Genomic DNA, 22,418 nt, shown 5'->3' with positions numbered 1-22,418 from the left:
TGGATATGCATGATGTAAAATATGCCAGTGTTTTTTAACAATTGGGTCTGCCTGCAGGACTGTATTCTCCGTTGCGCTTACACTTATCAGCACATCCGGGTCCTGATGATTTTGCACGTCCGCTCGCCAGTATGCTGTCACAGACACAAGTGCGCATGTCAAGAGTCTCCAATATTCTATTGCACAGATGTGAATATTGGAGACTCTGACATGCGCACTTGTGTTTGTGACAGCATACTGGCGTCGGACGTGCGTAATCATCAGGACCCGGAAGTTTTGATGAGTGTAAGCACAGTGGAGAATACAGTCCTGCAGGCAGACCACACGATTGGTGAGTAAACTTAGAAATACGTCTCCACCGAGACCCGGAAGTAATGGACGGGGAGAGCGCAGCGGGAATTCTTGCCCCGAAAGAGATCGGTGGATTGGTGGAAAGGGATACTAATACTTATGTCAGGATCAATCAAATGTTTATAACCTCCTTAATAGACACATTTATTGGTGGCAAGTAACAATGACCTTTGATCAGAATACAACATGGGTGACCTTTGGCCTGAAAAATAGAATGACCTGATTTGCTGACCTCTGATGACATCATACCCAAACCTTTAAAACGTTTGTTTGACCATGTGCTAGTGTATTGTAGCCTTGTCCCCTGATGAAGCCAGTTGTACTGGTGAAACATGTCGGGTCTTAGGATTATGTTTTAATAGCATTAGTCAGATACAATGGAGGATACTCAGTGATATGATAGTATAGGTTGCGGCCGCATCAAAGCTATCCTTTAACCACAAAACTGGAATGTTAAAGGACACCAAATAGAGTGTTGATCTCCGTGAATGGATAGTTTATCTGTGTCCAATAATATACTGACTCATACCAAAATTTTAATTTTATTTCTTTAATAGTGTGATTAAAAGTTATATTTTATAGTCTTTAGTTAGGGATTATCTGCCTAAGGCAATTTGTTAATGCTGACTGTCGTGAACAGCAATTATATTGTGTGCTACTAGAATTATGCCACACCACTCCATAATCCTGTTCTGGGAGTAAGACCGGTGTGAAGTTCTTTTGTGCCAATATAACTCATTTTTAAAGCTGACCAACTTTGCACATTACATGCCCTAAAGGATGCCCCTCTATGCTCCATTTACCATCCAGTTACCATTCAAACTGTCCTGCTGTAGATCCAGTGCTCCTGGTCGATCATGCACAATGCAGTCTTGCTTAGCTGTCATTCTGCCAGTATAGCTGTGCTCTGCCTCCACACAGTGTATTCTACCCTTAGAATATACTGCATGCGCCTGTGCACTGTATGCTCCTGTACAGTATTCTGCAAGAGCGATGTTACTTTCTGCCCTCAGTAAGGTTGTGTGTTTTTACAACAGACCTCAACTCTTCTGCACTCCTCCACTGTGCAGCTTGTACAGTACTGAAGTAATAAAGGCATTGCGGAGCAGAGCTGTGTTTGTTGCCTGCAGCTGACAGATCACTGATGTGAAATTGTAAATGCTTCTTTGTTGATGCATATGGCAGAAGATCATCCATTGTCAAAATGTTATTGTATTCCAAAACACTGTAGTGAATTAGCAATTCACACCAGGTTTATTGAACATAGTGAGGTGCGGTGATCCTAGAAAATTTGACCAAAAATGTTTTATTTTAGTATATACTATAGCATATTATGTTAGCACATAGTTTAGTACATGCAATAGTCTTCAGTTTACATTCATCCCATGTTCACAGAATTTCAGGAGTCTGCTGTCGCAAATCAGTGGTACAGGGAAATTGCAAAAACAATACAAAAAAAAACAAACATTCTATTTGCTAGTCTGTTTATTACTCTTTTATTACAGGTAAATAGATTGTAGGAGATTACAAGAGCGGTCAGCTTTATTTTTCAGGAACTGTTCCAATACTAACCCTAGTCTTTATCTGGTATACCAGACACAGTACACGAAGCAGTGCAGTTCTAGGAAAATACATCTTATTATAGGGTTAATTTAATTGATCCATCTGCAAACTATACAGAATACAAAACCAAATTTACTGACCAGATATGTTACCTGCCATTGAAGAAAAACTGCACTTAGTCCGTTTGCATCAGTAGAAATAATTTCAGATCTGTAGATTGGCTTAAAGGGAACCTGTCACCAGGTTTGCCCCATATGAGATACGGCCACCAACTTTCAGCATACTAAGATGCTGTGTATAGTCCCCCGATCCGGCCTGCAACAAAAAGAAAAACAGTTTTCATTATACTCACCTGTGGGAAGGTCGGATCCGAGGGAGTCACTGGTCCTGGTCCGGCGCCTCCCTTCGTCTTATGATGCCGTCCTCCTTCTTGCTTCGTATGGATGACGCATCCCTACGTTCATGCACACAGTATTCCCCGGCATCACACTCTGACTAGGGCAGAATAAAGTACTGCAGTGTGCATCTGTCGGGGCTCTTTGACCTATCCCGGCGCATGTGCATTGCAGTACTTTTGCTCTGCCCTCACAGAAATACACCTGTGCAGGAGCATGATGCACAGGACCCTGTGTGGATGACGTAGGGACGCGTTAACCACACGAAGGCGAATGGCATCAAAAACAGAAGGGAGGCACCAGACCAAGACCAGCGATGCCCCTCAGATCGGACCGCCCCGCAGGGGAGTATAATAAAATGTGTTTTTCATTTGTTGCAGGCTGGATCGGGGGCATATACACAGCATATTAGTATACTGCATATGAGGGTTGACAGGGGGTGGCCTTATATCATTTGGGGCAAACCTGGTGACTGATGTCCAAGCACAGTATGTAACTTTCCCCCCAATTTGTTTTCAGGAGACATGTATTTGGAGTTCTGCATACTCACTAGATTAAATGGGTTGTCCAGGACTTTAAAATGAATTACCTATTTATAGGATAGGTCATCAATATGAGATCTGTTTGGTCTGGCATCCCCACCAATCACCAAACAGCTGCCGGATATAAGCCATGTACGGGGTGGAAAACAATTGCTCCGTACATTGCTTAGTAGCCACTGCCTAGTTCTGCAGTTTATCTCCCCTTCCTTTTGCTAATCCATCCATTCACATTAGTTGGCCGTCGGCCAAACGATAGTGTCATACACAGGAGCACTTGTTCGGCCGAGCGCTCCTGTATTCTCTCTGAGTAAGTCACTGGCAGCTTATTTCTGGGAGAATGAAGCGATCGGCAGTCCAAAGTCGGACATGCTTGATCAACATCTTCCCTGACGGTCAGTTGTTCGGTGCCCCCATACATATTAGACTGTTGGATGAACCTGTATCGGTGGGTTCAGTTGACATTAGTCTAATATAAATGGGGGCCTTTAACCCCTTAACAACCACCGATATGCATTAAAACGGCAGCCTCTAGGGGGGCCTTATTCCTTCGTTGCCATTTTAAAACGGCAATCAGGAATAAGTGTATAGTACCCCCCAGAGTCTGAAAATCTCTGGGGTCTCAGCTACTTGAGGTAGCTGAGACCCTGGAGAACACGATCAGGGCTAGATTTTCTGGTCCCTGATCACGTGATTCAATGAATAACGGCGATCACGCAAATAAAAAAAAAAAAAAAGTGTGTCCGCTATAAAAATCATTTCTCTCTCTTCTGACATGATATAACATGTCGGAGGAGAGAGAAATGATGTTCCCAAGCTCTCCTCAGTACCTCCGCCATCCCCAGGGTCCTCCTTGCTCTGTCCCCCAGCCCTCCACCTTTACTTCATTAAGAAAAATGGCGGGCCCATGCGCAGTGCGCCCCCCGAGATCTGCCAGCCGGCAATAGCAGGGAATTTTCATATCGGTTACAGACTTTTGATCACTGTGATAGACCCTATCACTGTGTCATCCCCTTAGTCAGATTACAATTTTTTTATTTTAGAATTTTTCTTTCTTTCTTTGCCGTTAGGGTTAGGCATAGGGTTGGGGTGTTTTCTTAAGAGTTAAAAAGATGACGATATGACGACTAGTGTTGAGCGCAAGTGCTCACTACTCAAGTGCATCGAGTGATCGGGTATGCACCGAGTATCGCGGGTGCACAAGTAACATGCTCGAGTCCACGACCACGCATTTTTTGCGTCTGTTAAGCCCCCGTCTCACATAGCGAGATCGCTGCTGTGTCACGGTTTTGGTGACGCAACAGCGACCTCACCAGCGATGTTGCTATGTGTGACACTTTGCAACGATCAGGCCCCTGCTGTGAGGTCGCTGATCGCTGCAAAGTGTCCTGGACCATTTTTTGGTCGTTGCTCTCCCGCTGGTCAGCACACATCGCTGTGTGTGACCAGCGGGAGCTGCGATCAGGCTGGTAACCATGATAAACATCGGGTTACTAGGGGCACACGCGCACCTAGTAACCCGTTGTTTATCATGGTTACGAGCCTGCTAAAGTGAGCGGTAACCTCCCGCTCACTGTAGCAGAGTGGTAACCATGATAAACAGCGGGTTACTAGGTGCGTGTGTGCCCCTAGTAACCCGATGTTTACCATAGTTACCAGCCTGCTCCTGCTTCAGCAGGCTGGTAACCAGGAGCAGGACATCGTGGAAAGATTCTTTCCACGATGTCGCTGCTCCCCTGATCGTTGGTGAGCCTGCCTGTTTGACAGCTCACCAGCGACCACATAGCGACGCAGCAACGATCCCTGACAGGTCATATCGTTGTCGGGATCGTTGCAGCGTCGTTAAGTGTGACGGGGCCTTTAGACAGCAACAACACATGCGTGGAACGCCTGCCATACATGGGCAATCTGGGCGGGGACTTGTCACTCGAGCACCCGCTATACTTGGTGCATATCCAAGCACCGATGCAAACTCGAGTAGCGAGCAGTTGCGCTCAACACTAATGACGACATATTCAGTATGATGACCTAATGTTATCAAATCCTGTGTAATACCTTTGGGTTCAAAATCCTCACTATAGCCCTGGATAAAATCCTTGAGGGGTGTAATTTCCAAGATGGGGTCACTTGTTTGGATTTTCTGCTGTTTGGGTGTCTTAGGGGCCCTGCAAATGTGACATGGTACCAGCAATCTACTGTATTTCCGCCAATTTGTGTTCCAAAATTCAAATGGTGCTCCTTATGCTCCGAGCCCTGCCGTTTGTATAAACAGAAGTTTTTGACTACATGTGGGGTATCGCTGCGCTCAAAAGAAAGTGGGTAGCACACTGTGGGGTCCACTTTTTGATGTTACCTCTTGCAAAAGTGAAAAAATTGGGTAAAATTTAATATATATTTTTTTTCATTCCACTTTGCATTAATTCCTGTGTATCACGCGAAGGGTTAAAAAATTTCCTGACAACAGTTTGGAAGTATTTGAGGGGTGCGGCTTTTAAAATGGCATCACTTTTGGGGAGTTTCCAATATATAGGCCCCTCAAGGTCCATTGAAATCTGAATAGGTCCCTAAAGAAATAGATTTTTGTAAATTTGTTGAAAAAATGAGAAATTGCTACTAAACTTTTAACCCCTCTAACATCCTAACAAGGTAAAATGATGCAGATGTAAAGTAGACATATGGGAAATGGTATTTATGAATTATTTTGTACAGCGTGACTTACTGGTTTAAGGATATAAAGATTGAAAGTTTGAAAATTGCAAAAAAAAAATTCAAAATTTTCACCAAATGTTCGATATTTTCACAAATAAATGTAAGTCATATCGAAAAATGTTACCACTATCATGAAGTACAATATGTCACGAGAAAACATGCTCGGAATCAGCGGGATCAGTTGAAGCGTTCCAGAGTTATTACTTCATAAGGCTGTGTGCCCACGTAGCATTTTTCAAGCGTTTTTGATGCGGAATTTCCGCAGCGTAAACGCTTGAAAAACGCTTGGTAACACGCACCCCATGGTCCCCAATGGGATTCCGCAAGTTCTATGCACATGCTGCGGATTTTTCCGCAGCGTTTATGCTGCGTTCAAAAATCCGCAGCATGTCATTTAATTTTGCGTTTCCGCAAGCAGAATTGCCTTTGTTCAATGCATAAAAAACGCAAGGCAATTCCGCATGTGGAAAACGCGTGATAAACGCGCGAAAAAAGCGCGATAAACGCGTGCGGAATTCCGCATGCGTTTTTCCGGGAGAGGACTTGCATTTATGCAGCAGAAATTTTCTGCTTCATAAATGCAACGTGGGCACATAGCCTTAAGTGACACTGGTCAGATATCAAAAATTAGCTTGGTCACTAAGGGGTTAAGAGAGAGATTTGTTTCTCATTATTGTGACTAAATACTAAATAATGCATGGTTTATTGTCCCTAGGGCATTTCTATCCTCATCATGGACAAAGGGGCAGAAATACTTCTTGGCAGAATGAACCTGATCAGCAAGCTAGTCATCAAGGTAATTATTGCAACATATTCATGACATCTGCAAATGTATACAGCTGCAAAATCCAGAAGAAGAGAGGAATAATGTTTGGGTAGGGCCAGTCGGTGTCGCCACCAGTATGCAGCCAAAACTCCGCCAAAGGAGTTGGCCTGTGGTGGGTGAGCAGAGCTTCAACCACGCTGCCTCCAAACCGCCTCTCCACCCTCTGGCCATACCCTTTATGTCAGACTTTCAGATTGCCGTAAGCTGAAGTGAAGCATATGGTTCTAGAGTAATCTAACAGTGGACCATACAGAATGTGCCAGCATTACAGCCATCTCAGAGACCTAAGCCCTCCTTCACACATGCACCTTTTAATGTATGTTAGATTTTTTGCATTTGTCCTAGTATTTCTTACATATATTTTTTGGATTCGTTATTTTGTAACCTTTTGTACTGCTGACTCTCTTGGCCTGTGCTAATGCCATGTTTAGAGCCTGCTGTATTCTGTGGATCTGTATCTAGTCATTCCTATATTTCATAGATGTTTTTCTAACATCTGGCTGCACATTTTTGGAGGGAGCAAAAACTTTCAAATAAATCTAGCGACTTAGGATTGTTTTCAGACATTGCATTTGCTAGTCATGTTTTGGGGGTTTTTTTTGTCGGATTTGTGAACACATGTAAGAAATGGGCCATTTTATTTTATGACCGTCTTTCAATACGTATATATTTGTGTGTGTGTGTATATACACACACGTACTGTATGTCAGCTTTAACAGTTACTTTGCCTTACATGTGTGATTTGACTTTACATAGGACAGTGGTCAGCCTTTAACCCTTCACATGAATATGACAGAAGAGGAAATACGCATCATAGGGGTCCTGGACGTGGCAGATACAACTCAGGTAAACTACAAACCCATGTAATAATTATTTTATTTGACAATGCTGAAGTTATTGAACACTGTGTTGTGTTGGTATTTGAGCTTAAGTGAAAGACCATGCCTTTTAAATATACACAGAAAATTTTGGGTTAAGTTATATTCATATCACATTGGAAAGGAGTCCAAAATGTCATATGGTGTCTCGTTGTAGTTATCCGCATAGTTGGGGAATATCTGAATGATGTTTTTCAGGGATTCAGATGGATATTCATGTCTGAGTCATGAGCTGCCAACAAAACATGGTCTGAACATAGCCTTAGGTTCTCTTTACATTATCACCATTTGACATTGGATCAAGGTTTTGGGGTGACAATAAGAACAGTTTAGTATGTGGTGTTATTTTTAAGACTCCCAACAAAAACTTGACTACATTTTAAAAGGAACCTGTCATGTCAGAAAACGCTATTTATCTGCAGATATAGGGGCAGTCTGCAGGTGAATAGTATCAAAACCATGCCTGGCTGCCTTTCTAGAACAGCGGCTACAGGGATAAAATGAACTTCTGTCCTCCCTGTAGCTGCTTGCTTCCGGTCAGAGGGGCACGCATGTAGCGGTTACAGTCACCGCTCGCTATACAGTGAGGGGGCTCTATAATCACTCCCTGGCACTTTCAGCCGGCTCGGCACACATGCACTGCGGAGCTGGCTATCAATTGATCACCCTTACAAATTCAGTTTACTAAATATATTATGTATTTCAGTCTTTTGTCAGTGGTATGTGTCTGAAAGATTTCCTGAGACATAACCACAAATAGAAAGCTCTGATGTATGCCACTAAAAGGAAAAAAGTACAGTGGTCAATGTCACCCATAGACAGCCCATTGTAGGAAATGGTATGCGTACTGTGATTGACTTAGCTGAGCAAACACAGTGTAAATATAGTCTTATATGGCTTAAATGTGCTACTGGATGTATTCTGTTACTTCTGATAAATACAAAATCATCATAAGCACAAAGACAAACGGATGAGAGAGGAAATCCCTTCTCTTGATGGGTATATCCCTAAGCTTTTTAAAGATATCAGCCTAATCAGTAGTATTGGGATTAGCCTAAATTCCTGCAATACTTTTCCTGCCTTGTTAGTTGCTTTTCTTCCAGAAGCAGAAGAATGATCGAGATGCAGAATAGCTTTTATTACTTATTATTTTATATTCTAATAAATGTCAGAAACATTTATTTTACTGTTAATCTTCCCCCCTACTATCCCATTGCATGCATACATCTACAGTGATCTATCTGATCTTCCTGCAGATATAACAGTGGTTCTCTGTATGTGAATGTGTTTATCTAGGGAAAAAAGCGAAATCATTGTTATGGTAATGTGTAAACATCTTTTTCAGACGGTCCGCTCGAAAAGCCAGCTGAAAAAGTGCTGAAAAATGCTACAACCAGTGGATATGTTCCGCAATGTATAAACGACTTTCTGTCCATATATTCAGTCTTTTTGAGTTTATTTTATCCTCTTCAGTCTTCTAAATGGTTAAATGAAGTGACCTGGCCATTCTTCAGATGGTTTACACTTGGAAGCCGTTCAGTATTACATAAATAAAATAAAAATATAACTGGCATTTACCTGAAGCCTCTTCTTGCAAAATTTATTGGGAGCGACGGGGTGTAAAAGATGTGTTGTGCATATTCCCTTAAAGGGGTTTGTTCTATCTTAAGCTACAAGTCTACAGTCACTCTATGCCACTGCAGACTTGTGAATCATGAGTGCTATGAGGATTCTCCGGTGTATACTCCCTGCCACATTTCCACTTGTTGGACGCGGCATCACTTGATGCAAGTGCAGTTTAGTCGGAATGTGGCCGGGTGTATGCATATTGCATACTTGCGGTCACATGACTGCCACCCCCAGCACCAGGGAATCCTCACAGTGAGTGTGATGTAAGGATTCACAAGTCTGCAGTCACATAGAGTGATTGCGAACTTGTACCCTAAGGCCACGGTCTCACTATCAGTATTTGGTCAGTATTCGGTCAGTATTTTTTCTCAGGAGTGGGTGCCAAAACCAGGAGTAAGTGATAAATGCAGAATTGGTGACTTGTTTCTATTCTACCTTTTCTCTGATTGTTCCTCACCTGGTTTTGGCTCCCACTCCTGAGAAAAAATACTGACCGAATACTGACCAAATACTGATAGTGGGGCCGTGGCCTAAGACTGGACAACCCCTTTAGGGCTCTTTCACAAGTCGGTATCTCCGGTACGAGTGGTGACAGTTTCCACACGTATCGGAGACACTGACACACGCATGTCATGTCAGTGTGTTTTCAAGGACCGTGTGCTACAAGTCCGTGTGTCATCAGTGTGACACGAACCGGCGCCTGGGAATCAGTGTACAGTTAGCGCTGCTCCCAAGCACTGGGTGCTGCACACTGCCCTCATCATGGTTCCCTGCTGGCGCTGCCATCATCACCAGCAGGGACAGTGATGAGGGTAGTGGTAGTGTCTGCTCCCGCAGTGTCCCCACCTGTAAAAATAAGAATAAAATAATAAAATCCATGCAATCACCTCTCCTAGGTGTCCCTCGCTGTAATCCATGCGACCGCTGCTGCAGAAGAGCTGGGGTGAATGAGCCGAAGCTGCGCTCAGTGAGTGACAGAATACACTGCACCTGAGCTGCAGAGGGAGCAGACAACCACTACCCTCATCACTGTCCCCTGCTGGTGATGATGGCAGCGCCAGCAGGGAACCATGATGAGGGCAGTGTTCAGCACCCAGCGCTTGGGATCAGCACTAACTGTACACCGATTCCCAGGCGCCGTCCATGTGATCCTGATGTGGCACACGTGTGACACACGGCGCACGGATATCTCCGGTACCGTTTATTCCGGTACCGGAAATATCCAGACGTGTGAAACCGGCCTTAAAGATGAAAACGGTTTTACTAATACTACAGAGTTCAGCTTCCATCCAAGAAAGCTCCATTGAGCACCAGGAACAACGTTACTTAGGAAGAATGGAAACAGAACAGTCTAAATTCACTCTTTATACAGGGAATATACTTAGTATTTGTATTGAATGAAATCCATGATATGCTTTACCTTCCAACTGATTATCCTGAGAATCACAGCTCGATCCATGAAGTGCTGCTCCTCCCTACACAGTAATTGTATGTATTAGTTGCATAGAGAGTTTACCAATTACAAACTTAATTTGCTATCCACATATCCATGATAACCCATTCAATATACAACACTTCCATGATGATCAGTTAATATCAGAAACGCTAAAACTGTTTTACCAAAATTTTTTTGGGGGGGATTTGATGCATTATTGCATTCTATGTACATGTTAGAGAAAATGGTTCCTAAAAATTCTGCGGCCCATCCTTCAAAAAAAACAAGACCTCACATCACTGCGTCCATGGAAAAAATAAAAAGGTTGTTTCCAACCAAATGTGAACACTATTACAGTGTTTTCAGGACAAAAAATGGTGACACTAATGAGGGATTAATGCACTAAAAGGATCAGAATAATGCAACAAGTCTTTTAATGTCTACCAAAAAATGAACATTTCAGTTGTATTTATTTATTTTTGTTTTTGTGTTTATTTAATTATTGGGGGGTAAGGATATGCAAAATATATACTATTAAATTGTTTTTTTTTCCTGTTACTTCCATTAGGACAAAGATTGTGGCAACCACGTCAGAGAAGATGACACCAATTTTCCAATCTGTAATTGATAAACTGTGTCCATGATTATTTTACTTTTTCATTTACTATTTATTCTTTGTAAGTGCATAATTTCCCTCCATCAGAATTTTGCCAGCACTATACGTCCAGGAACTTTCTTTCCTTCACTTAGCAGAATATATTGTGCCTGACCTTGTCCAGCGGTTACTAGCCCTGAAGAAGAAGGCATACCTCCCTAATATTCCAGTATGTAGTGTGACAGACAGGAGAGAAGGAGGAAGAGAAAGACCCGGCTGCACTTCCTGTAACCCGCTTCATCATCTCCGTGGATAGTGAACAGCAAGTGAGACATCTGGTGGCTGACACTTTGGCGTTACACCCAAGGGTTTCTTGGCAAACTGCTACATCTAATCAGAGTACTTCATAAAGCAAAACAATGTTATCAAGAAGTTCCATTCAAAATGTGTTTAAAATAGAACTTAAATTATAGACCACAACCTGAAACGTCTATTTGAAAAGTATGATAAATGCTATGTAAGTTATATTACCCTTATAATTAATGCATGACCATGAACAATAGACTACAAACATGTGACAAAACACATACTGAGATACCCTATATGGCCATTGTGAGGGAAGCTGACTTTATGTACATTGTAAGGTAGTGTGTAATAGATCCTACTTGTGTGTTTGATGAAATATAGTAAAAGACCTTATGACATTTCCATTCCAGTCTTTGTAATACATGATATAATATACAATTTAAAAAACATTAAAGGAAAATTTTCAATAGATTTTTTGCCACCTAATCTGAGAGCAGCATAATGTAGAGACAGTGGCCCTGATTCCAGGAATGTCTCACTTACTGGGCTGCTTCCTGTAGTTTTGATAAACTCTTTCTGATAAAATTGTGATATTATCAATAAAGAACTAGTACACCTGCTGCCATGTAGTCCTCCATATTCATGATCTTATCACTGTATAACCCTGCCCCCAACAATGATTCACAGCTTTCTGCCTATGCACAGTATACACCGAAACCTGTAAATTATTGGTGTGGGCAGGGTCTGCATTCAGAGAACTGGTAGATCTGCAGCAGATATAAACAGAGATTTTATCAAAACTAAAGCAAACAGTCCAATATGTGATACATGATATATGTGGGACGCTTTTTTCTCACTTGTCCTCCGTGTGCAGTCCATATGCAATCCGTTCACTCAGAAGCTAATAATCTTTTACAGGACCATTTACAGTTTCCTATGCTACAGAATTGGGATGTATCCATAAATATCGGATGCTATACTGATGGTCCGTATGGCATGTGATTTTATTCTCACACCAAGGTGCTAAGGTCAAATGAGACCAAAATTGAACTTTTTGGCCACCAAGGTAAACGCTATGTCTGGCGCCAAACCAACACAGCTCATCACCCCAAGAACACCTTCCTCACATTGAAACATAGTGGTGGCAGCATCATGCTGTGGGGTTGTTTTTTTCAGCAGCAGGGACAGGGAAAATGGTTCGAGTCAAAGGGAAAATGGATGGTGCAAAATACGGGCATATCCTTGAGGAAAACCTGTTTCAGTCTGTCAGTGATTTGAGACTAGGACAGAGGTTCACCTTTCTAACAAGACAATGACCCAAAGCATACTGCTAAAGCAACATTCGAGTGGTTTAAGGGGAAAGGTGTAAATGTTTAGGAGTGGCCTAGTCAAAGCCCAGACATTAATCCAATTGAGAATCTGTGGTCAGACTTGAAGATTGCTGTTCACTAGAGGAAACCATCTAACTTGAAGGAGATGGAGCAGTTCTGCCTTGAGGAATGGGCAAAAATCCCAGTGCCAAGATGTGGAAAGCTCATAGAGACTTATCCAAAGTGACTTGCAGCTGTAATTGCCACAAAAATAAGTTCTACAAAGTACTGACTTTTGGGGGGGTGAGTAGTTATGCACACTGAAGTTTTCAGTTATTTTGTCCTATTTGTTGTTTGCTTCACAAGAAAAAGAAATGTTCACAGTTGTAGGCATATTCTTTACATGAACTGATGCAAACCCTAAAAAAAACAGTGAAATTCCAGGTTGTGAGGTAGCAAATCACAAAAAATGCCAAGGGAGTGAATACTTTTGCAAGCCATGGGAGGTTATGGGAAGAAGAATAAAGTGATACATTGATATCTGCAATCCGATGTCTTATTACAGAAAATTCTACATTTTTATTAATATGTAAATGAGCAGTTAAGATCTATGTGCCTTACACAGATCTTCCTTAGAATCTGCTGCCAAAGCTTATTATAAATGAAAGGGAGGGTTGCCAGCATGAGACATGTTATGACTGACACTTTGCTCTCATAATCACACATCTTCTAGACTGTGAGCCCTCGCGGGCAGGGTCCTCTCTCCTCCTGTACCAGTTTGCCGTTGCGTTTTTGTTCAAGATTTTTGTAATTGTTTTTGCTATGTATACCCACTTTTTCACATGTAAAGCGCCATGGAATAAATGCTGCTATTATAATAAATAATAATAGCTCTGCAGTGAGATCAGCAGAGGTAACACAGTACAGCGGAACTGAACTTTGTCTCATTACAAACACATTTGCAGCTGCATGTGTCCTCTTATAATGCTTCAGTTTCCATCTCACAAGCAGCCAGTGTGGGTGGAAGGGCAGTACAGCAGAGCTGACAGCACTGTGAGTGGACAATTGCAAATGTGTTTGTAATGAGACAAGGTTCAACTCTACTGTACTCTGTTGGTTACAATCAGGGACAGCTCTGCAGCTGAACTGCCAACACTATGAGAGGACAAGTACTGCTGTAAATGTTTTTATAATGAGACAAAGTACAGCTCTGCTGTACTGTGTTAATTGTAATCACAAACAACTCTGCAGTAAGATCAGGAGGGCACAATTTCAATCGTTACATGTCTCATACTGGCAATGCCCCCTTTAAATTTCAAATAAGCTCTGGAGGCAGTTTCTCAGGGAGATCTGTGTCCGGACCATAGATCTTGACAGCTCATTTACATTTAAAAAAGAATGTGGATTTCTCTGGAAAAAGACGTCAGATCACAGAAATCAAGGTATCACTTTATACTGCTTCTTATGACCTGCATGCCCATATAGACGACTTAGGAGGGTTGATGCTACGGACAGATTCCCTTTTACTGATCATTTGATTGGTCCACCCTATTTTTTTTTTACTGTATTTTTTCACTTAGATATCTCCTTTTAATCATTTAATTGTTATTCTCCGTCCCATTCTCTTCCGTTTGTTAATCTGCAGGATGATCAGCTGTCGGTAAGGAGAGAGCAATAAAGCAGGGTCCTAGTGACAGCCCTCAAAATGAAAATAAATATTTTGGCTATAACAACACAGAACAACTGTTCAGAGTAAATAAGAGAATCCAATTTCATATACATTTACCCAGTACTTCACCCCAAAAAAAGAAAACACCTTTGTATTAGTTCTCACCATATGTCACAGTGCCTAGCACAAACATATGGTTGGAGAGGGGTGAAAATCAGCTCCTTCTCATTTGCCCACTAACCTGCAAAAATATTTTGAGGCCAGGAGTAAGTAGAGTGCAGCTTATATTGATAGATGGATTTAGCCGTGCTAGCCCATAACAACTGGGTGGTGTAAATGTGCCAGAAGGTCAAGAAGTCGTTTTATTCAAAGAGATTATTAAAGATGATGAACGTTACTATACAATTATAAAAAGTACCATATTTCATATTAGCCAAGAAAAGTAAAGTTGATCGGCACATCCAAAAAATAGATAAAATCTTCAAATTTTGTTCCATAAGCTTCAAACAATTAAAATCCACATGCTGGTGATAGAAAAATCACTGACGCGTTTCTGGCGCTGTATGCGCCCTTCATATTGCATTGACATTTATTTTAATGACAATTGTAAACTTTCTGTGAAATAGACATATTCAGCGTGGTAGAAAATTGTGTGATGTGTTCTCTACATTTGTACAGGATTTATAAATATCCATGCACACGCTGCAGAAACAAATCCATTTATGTGTCGGACTGATTTTCACTCAAAAGAATTGTATAAGGTTGTGGAAACATATCTTTAGGTTGCCTTTACTGACTAAGGGCCCCCATACACATTAGATGGCTGTCTGCGGACTGATGGCCTTCTCGGCGTCTTTCCCATACACAGGAGCATTCAGTTGGCGAAATCTGATATGTGCGATCAACATTTTGCCCAAAAATCTGTAGACTGGCGCCCCTATACACAGTAGTGTGCCAGCCTCACCAATTAATATCCACAAGTTCGGCCGACATTTGTCTAATGTGTATGGGGGGCGTCACATAATGCCGGCAATTATACATTGCTGATCTAATAATTTGTGTTTGCTTATGGCACGTATTGAAGGAAATAGTATTTGTAGCCACGTTGTACAGCGGGGCGCCAAGAATATAAGGTTGGTGTAATTACTAGGCAATGGAGTGATTGCAGTTACACAGAGAAATATGCAGATCTCACTGCTGAGAATGGTGGCTTACCTGAAGATCTGCGTTGACATGTCAAGTGGTTGTCTGTTAAGCACATTGATAAAGGCACTTGTAGGCTCAGTATACTGTAACTTATTTACTTCAGCGCAACTAAACTTAAGCACCAACTGTGAAACCATACTTGAAGTATTATGTTAGGAAATGGCAAATCTATTACACAATTTTGTCTGAACAGCAATTATAACAGACAAGGCAGTCTGTGTGACATTACATTACTATATAGGTCGAAAAGATTTATTTCACTCACTTTTAGCACTTTACAGACATTATCAGCACTGTCCTCATTGGGGCTCACAATCTGAATTCCCTATCTGTGTCCTTGGAGTGTAGGAACAAACTGGAGGAATCCCCTGGAAATACGGGGAGAAAATACAAATTGCATGCAGATGCTGTCCTTGGTGGAATTTGAACCCTGAACCCCAGTACTGCAAAGCTGCACCGCGCAGCACTAAAAGAGACACAGTTTCAAGTTCAACTTTTCACTTTCAAATTATACAATATTAATTCCTCCATTATTTGTAAAAAAAAAAAAGCATCCAGCTCATGCTGACAAATGCTGATATAGTGTTTGCCATTACTACCACTTGTGGTAGTGCAGGCCAGAATTTGACTACTCTTAACTGTAAAGAACCCTTTCCAATATAGTCTAAATCACCTTTCCTCCACATGTAATGATTGTTCCTTGGTCTTCTGTAAGGTCCTTGAAAGATATAAATTATGTTCCTTATATTAACCACATCGGTACTTATACATGTAAATTAGATCGCCTCTAAGGCATCTTTTTTATGAAACAAATAAGCTCAATTTTTCAGCCTCTCAATACAAGAGATAGAAGAAAAAAGAGAGAACAGCGCTCCATGTGTGATCGGCATAGGACAAGGTCCAAGTAAGTATTGGTCACCCTCCCTTGTTGTGCTGGACAGGCACAACACTGCTATAGGGCACAATATAGAGGAGGTGTATGACGGATGTCTTCCCCGGTCATCTGCCGCACCGACTGTCGGCTCACCACTCTCACCGGGTAGGAGCTGCACCAATGTAATGATTAAGCACACTCTTGGAGGAGGTGTATGACAGATGGCTTCCCTGATCAGCTGCTGCACCGATTGTCAGCTCCCCACTCTCACCGGGTAGGAGCTGCACCGCTATACTGATTAAGCACACTCTTGGAGGAGGTGTATGACAGATGTCTTCCCCGATCAGCTGCTGCACCGATTGTCAGCTCTCCACTCTCACCGAGTAGGAGCTGCATCACTGTACTGATTAAGCACAGTCTTGGATGAGGTGTATGACTGATGTCTTTCCCGATCAGTTACCGTACCGACCATCAGCTCCCTACTGTCGCCGAGTGGGAGCTGCCCTGCTATCCTGATTAAGCACACTCTTGGAGGATGTGTATGTGTGGCTTCCCCGATCAGCTACTGCACTTACCGCCGGCTCCACACCCTCCTGAGCAGGAGCTGGAGACACAATTCAGAAGGAAACAATTTGTCCCATTTAATAATATAGTTGCCCGTCTTTGAACCCTCTGTAGATATACCAACATTTTTGAAACCCAAACTCCGTATTCAAGATGAGGCTTTACAAGGGTTTACAGAGGGGTAATATTACATTGGGATTACAGTTTTTTCTTTCTTTTAAACACCCTGAAATCTTACTTTTCAACTGCTGCTTGATATTTGGTTACTGCTGCTTACCCCCGTCATTCTCCAACTCTGTTATCCTTAGTTTAATTTCATTTAGAGGGGCATTCCTCTATTAGACATCCCCTTTGTAATGTCTAATTTGCGCATCATAAAATAGAAAACATACCTCATTGCAAAGCGTTATTCCTTTGGTATTGATGCTATGTCTCCTGGCAGTCAAATAACATTGGTACGTCACTTGTCCTCTCCAGCCAACCAGTGCCTGTTTGACTACAGCCTTTACCATTCCACTAAAGTGGAAGTCCACTCTTGCAGAAAACTGAAAGCCTGCAACCAATCAACAGGCCCTGATTGACTGCAGAGGTCACATAACATACCAATGTCATGTGACCGCCGTGGGACACAGTGCCAACAACACAGTATTAATGTTTATTTTTACTTTATGATGGGCAAGTTAGGTGTGTTCCAGTATTGGACAACCCCTTCAGTATATATGTATATACAGCAATCTACAATATATATATATTTGCAGCAATAAGATTATTGCGGTCTAGGTGCACTACTTAACATTTATCAATATGAAAAATCACCTGCCACGTTATTACCCATTATTGCCAATTTATCTAGGTCTTTTTGTAATGTTGTACAATTTATTGTACAATTTAGTTCAGTTTTGATCATCCAAACAGTTTTGCATCGTGAGCAAAAACTGATACTTTACTTTCAATACAATTCAAAAGGGCATTCATAGAGAATAAAAGGAATCTGGCGATCCTTGTGATACCCCACTGCTGACTTTAGTCCATTTTGAGTATGTACCATTTTTAACGACTCTTTGTTTCCTGATGCTTCTGAAGCTTCAGTATAGAATGCCTTTGCAAAAGCTAGCTATTTCACTTCAGCCGCATGACCAAAATCCAGACCTGCACTTAAAGGGGTTTTCCACTCTTTCCACTGATAGCTTGTACTATATACTGCAATACCATGGTACTGCACGGTGACCTTGATATGGTAAATTCACAGTGTCCTATGAAGTTCAGCCACAGGCTGTTCTTCACAGTAACAACGTTATGGTAACCCATTGGCATACCATGATCACCATGGCATCTAAGGAGTGTTGGAGCCCAGATTTGTTCACTGCTGTTAAAAACAGATGCTGGCTGTGTAACACAGCCTGTGTCTGCTGGGTATGATGCCGGCTCAGTTTCTAAGCAGATATCATACCCGAGAGTCAAAATAGGACAAATTTGTGTGTTCAATGTCAGGAAATTGGCATTAGATGAGATCCACAAAAATACTTTCATTCTAAATGCTAAATTTCTATTAAATCACCAGATCTTCTATTACCTTTCAGCCTTTCATCAAATTGTCGTAAATCAGACTTTCCTACCTAACTACTGTTCCAATACTTACAGCTCATTTTGAATCCGATTAGTACAGACCAAAAACTAACCACATTGTAATAAGATAATAATGTATCAGTGGCAATGAGTGAGTCAGTGGCATTGAGCATTAACATGTAATGCAAAGACCACAAGGGGTTCACAGGATAGAAAAAGGGTGTCCACATTTGGGAAGGACTTGACACATAGTGTTATCACCGGACTTTAGACTGGCCTATTGCTCCACCTCACTTATCTAACTATCGCCGTTTGGCCCATACAAAATATTTTTCAAAATCATGACCCTCGTAGCATCTGTTCACCCTCCATGCACTTAATATCCCTCTATGTCCTCCGCCCTACACGTGCCCTCCGTTCTACAAATAACCTAAGACTAACATCCCCCATAATCCGAACCTCACACCTCTGTCTCCAAGACTTCTCTCGTGCTGCGCCAGTTCTCTGGAATGCTCTACCCCAGACGATCCGACTGATGCCTATCCCCCACGTCTTCAAGCGCGGTTTAAAAACCCATCTCTTTCAACAAGCCGATCATCTCAACTACTCAGTAAACTAACTTTCCCCTGCTCCCTCCTTCTAAATATTATTCAGAATCTGCTTCCTCCTATTCATCTGTCTCCACACCCTCCATGCACACGATAACTGCACTCAAAACTTGATAATTGCACTTAAACATACTGGGTGATGACCGGATCATACAGCTTTATATGATAATCCCTATTTATTATAATTGCCAGACCTGAAATAACAAGCACTTTTCACCTATTGTGTCCCCCCCATTTCCTTATAGATTGTAAGCTTGCGAGCAGGGACCTCACTCCTGATGTAACTGTTTAAACTGTCTTACCTTCTATTGAATTTATTGTCTGTATATGTCACCTCTTAATTGTAAAGTGCTGCGGAATATATTGGCGCTATATAATTAAAAATTATTATTATTATGTCTGTACTGTACACATACTGTCTGGCGACCAGTTCATGCATCGTTATGTGAATACCCTATTTAGTATATTATGGCTGTATTGTACAATATAAGCACAATTTACCTTTTGTATCTCCCCTGTTTCCTCATAGGTTGTAAGCAGGACCCTTCGTCTGTACGCCGGGCCGTGCATGGGCCGCTTAATAAATTGGGTGCATTTTACTTCAGGTCACTTCAGACTGTCTTAGTATCTCCAAATAATCAGTAAGCATTGTGCAAAGAGTGAAAATGAAAACATTTATAAACGATTGGATTGGTAGAATTACCCAGTGTCGCACCGGACTATTTAGTTTCACTGTTTCTTGTTTGTGTGTGGTTAAAAACTTTATTTGCTACTGATATGAAGCCTACATTCGAGTATCTGAGTTGTTGTGTGCATAAGTTTTCCGGCTCTTTAGTGGTTTAGCTGTAAATTAATATTTGGTTTCGTATTCCATTTTTTGATACGACCTAATCTTTTACCAATCGGCGATCATTTCAATGCCTGTTCACAGAGGCAGACCAAAGCAAAAGGCTGCCATAATTCTCAGCAGTGTGAGTCCTGATTACAATGCAGCGCCCAGAACTATGACCTTTTGCATTTTACTTGTTCATCGTGTGATCGGCATCCTGTTTACATTTAAAGATAATCGTGAAACCAGCACTGTGAACAACGTTTTTCACTATTATCTTACAGTGTAAATGGAGCTTAAATCTTTCAAACAATATAATCGTAGTATTTGCCAAAAGTTAACATAATAAATATATTAATAAAAATTTTCTTAATTTTTTTTGCTTCAGTATTATGATGCTTTCAAATAGCAAATTCTCTGTAAGTGTGAACTAGCGCCGAATTAATCAAGTAGCTTTCACAAGAATTCTGCTGTAAAACTGCACGAAATGTCCAAAAAAATTTGCGCAACGTGAAGTTGCACAAATTTTTTGAATCTTTCGGTATTTTTGCAGCATTTCTGGCCAGCACCAATTTTTGTTTGGAAAAGTGGGCAAAGCTCGGGTCGGACAGGTTCTGACAAATGCATCATATTTTACATTGTAAAATGTCACTGAAGGGCTTGTGCACAAGTTCAATATTTGTAGCAGAAAACAAAAACGTGTTTCTTGGAAGGAAAAACGCTCCTTAAAATACGCACGTTGTCGCATGTTATTTTGATGCGGTTTTTCATATTCATTAGAATGGGGGAGCAACGCTGCATAAACATTGAAAGAATTGACATGCCGCACATTTGAAACTGCTTTTAATCTGCACAGGAAAATGAAGCAACATGTGTATGAGTTCTCAGAAATCTCAGTCACTTTTCAGTTAAATGCTGCGGGTTTTTTGGGGGGAGTAAAACAAGGCGAAAACGCAACAGTGAACAAGCCAGGAATGTGCGACAGGCTGGCACTAATTTCTGATAGTGAGGTACGGCAGAGGAAAGATGCACCAAATCCATTAACAGGCACACAACTATGGGTGAAATTGGCACATGTTACTCCCTTCATTAAGACCAAGGTACAAAACGAAATTCTAAATGAATCGGGGCCTTAGTGAATTGTAAGTCTTCCATAAAGATTCCATGTTTTAGAATAGCCTTTAGTGTTCCTGTTCCTCGGCAATGTCCCAGTCCAATGTCATGCAATTTGTTTCTGCTGGACTGTAGAATAAAAACAGATAGATGTAGCAGGAGACAGGAGGGCTTGTAAAGCACTGCTACAGCCTGCTGGCTCTCGCTACACCTCCTTTGTTTTCTGAGACAGATGGCAAGCTGTTTTGAAAAAAACACCAATTCCATAGCTGACCAGACTCTAGTTTCTGAGTGCACAAGTGAAATTGCAGCATCATTTACATGTGGCAGTAGTCAAATGCATGTAATGAACGTTTTATTTGAAAAGAATATCAGTAAAATATCATGGGTTGTATGAGATTTTATTTTACTGATAAAGTATCCTTATTAATATGGCATATCAGTATGGCAATTCTAATGATTGTGCATGGTTTACATGAGAAACAGATGGATAAGTTTGACCACAGAGAAGATGAGATCAGATACATATCCGTCTTCACTCTCATAGAATGTCAGCTTGTTTACAAAATACAGGTGTCCTTTGAAAAATGTAACATTCCTGATAGGGGGTCCTTGTCAAGGGGTAATTACTGCTGGAAATGAGTCAGGTTTCCAACACTGATCAGTGTCAATACAAAGTTCTGTATTTTCTTACATTTTTGTGCCATTTAAATTCCTGACATCTCAATTCTTAGAGCATGGTAAGGAAGAAAATAATCGTGAAATGGTTTCTAGTTTGATAAGAAAGTGGAAATGTTATGGTATATTTAGAGCAGGGCATTCAGCATAAGAAATAATTACATGATGACATATCCTGCGTCTCTCCAATACTTATCCTTTAGTGTTCCTAATACAAAACAGTTCTATGGCCTCTTCAACAAAGTGTTCAGTCAGGGTGGTAAAGGGGGTGGCGGTGTCAAAGCTTCAACGACCTGATGCTGGTAAGTTTTCCTAAAAATAGGTCACTCATATCAAAGTCCCGAAAAATCAGTTTATCAAACGCACCATGTAGGCCCACACATCCAATCTTACAGGCAAAAGTTTTACCTTCAAAGAACAATTATTTGGGATATCTTGATTTGTGATTTACATCCTACAATGCTTGAAAGGACTTGAACACAAAATTAACCCCTTTTAACCCCTAAGCCTGTTTGCATCTTCATGACCAGGCCAAATTTTAGAATTCTGACCAGTGTCACTTTATGAAGTAATAACTTTGGAACGCTTCAACGGATCCCACTGATTCTGAGATTGTTTTTTCATAACATATAATAAAATTTCCCATATATCTATTTTACATGACCACAATTTTGGAACCATAATTTTTTTGTTAGGAAGTTATAAAGCAGCACCGTTTGACTTTTTGAATTCAAAATTGGCTGGAATCGAGAGAGTACACCATGTCGCATTTGGA

The 22,418-nt window shown here is 41.3% G+C and overlaps 1 protein-coding gene across 2 annotated transcripts in view; it reads left to right on the top strand.

Annotated features, from left to right (window-relative positions):
- Positions 1-20,108, top strand: part of FAM120B (family with sequence similarity 120 member B) — a 235,630-nt gene extending 215,522 nt beyond the window's left edge. Inside the window, exons 10-12 of one of the 2 annotated variants that reach the window (XM_073672809.1) lie at positions 6,273-6,353; positions 7,140-7,229; positions 10,894-20,108. In XM_073672809.1, coding sequence (XP_073528910.1) covers positions 6,273-6,353; positions 7,140-7,229; positions 10,894-10,928 — 206 coding nt within the window. In that variant the 3' untranslated portion in view covers positions 10,929-20,108. The remainder of the gene's footprint in view (positions 1-6,272; positions 6,354-7,139; positions 7,230-10,893) is intronic. The other variant, XM_073672808.1, reaches the window with a different exon arrangement.
- The last annotated feature ends 2,310 nt before the right edge of the window (positions 20,109-22,418 follow it).

This window comes from Phyllobates terribilis, unplaced genomic scaffold (assembly GCF_046119375.1).
Source record: "Phyllobates terribilis strain yellow unplaced genomic scaffold, ASM4611937v1 Scaffold_3__8_contigs__length_932513732, whole genome shotgun sequence".
Taxonomy (NCBI): domain Eukaryota; kingdom Metazoa; phylum Chordata; class Amphibia; order Anura; family Dendrobatidae; genus Phyllobates; species Phyllobates terribilis.
This window is presented reverse-complemented; position numbering and strand designations above follow the sequence as displayed.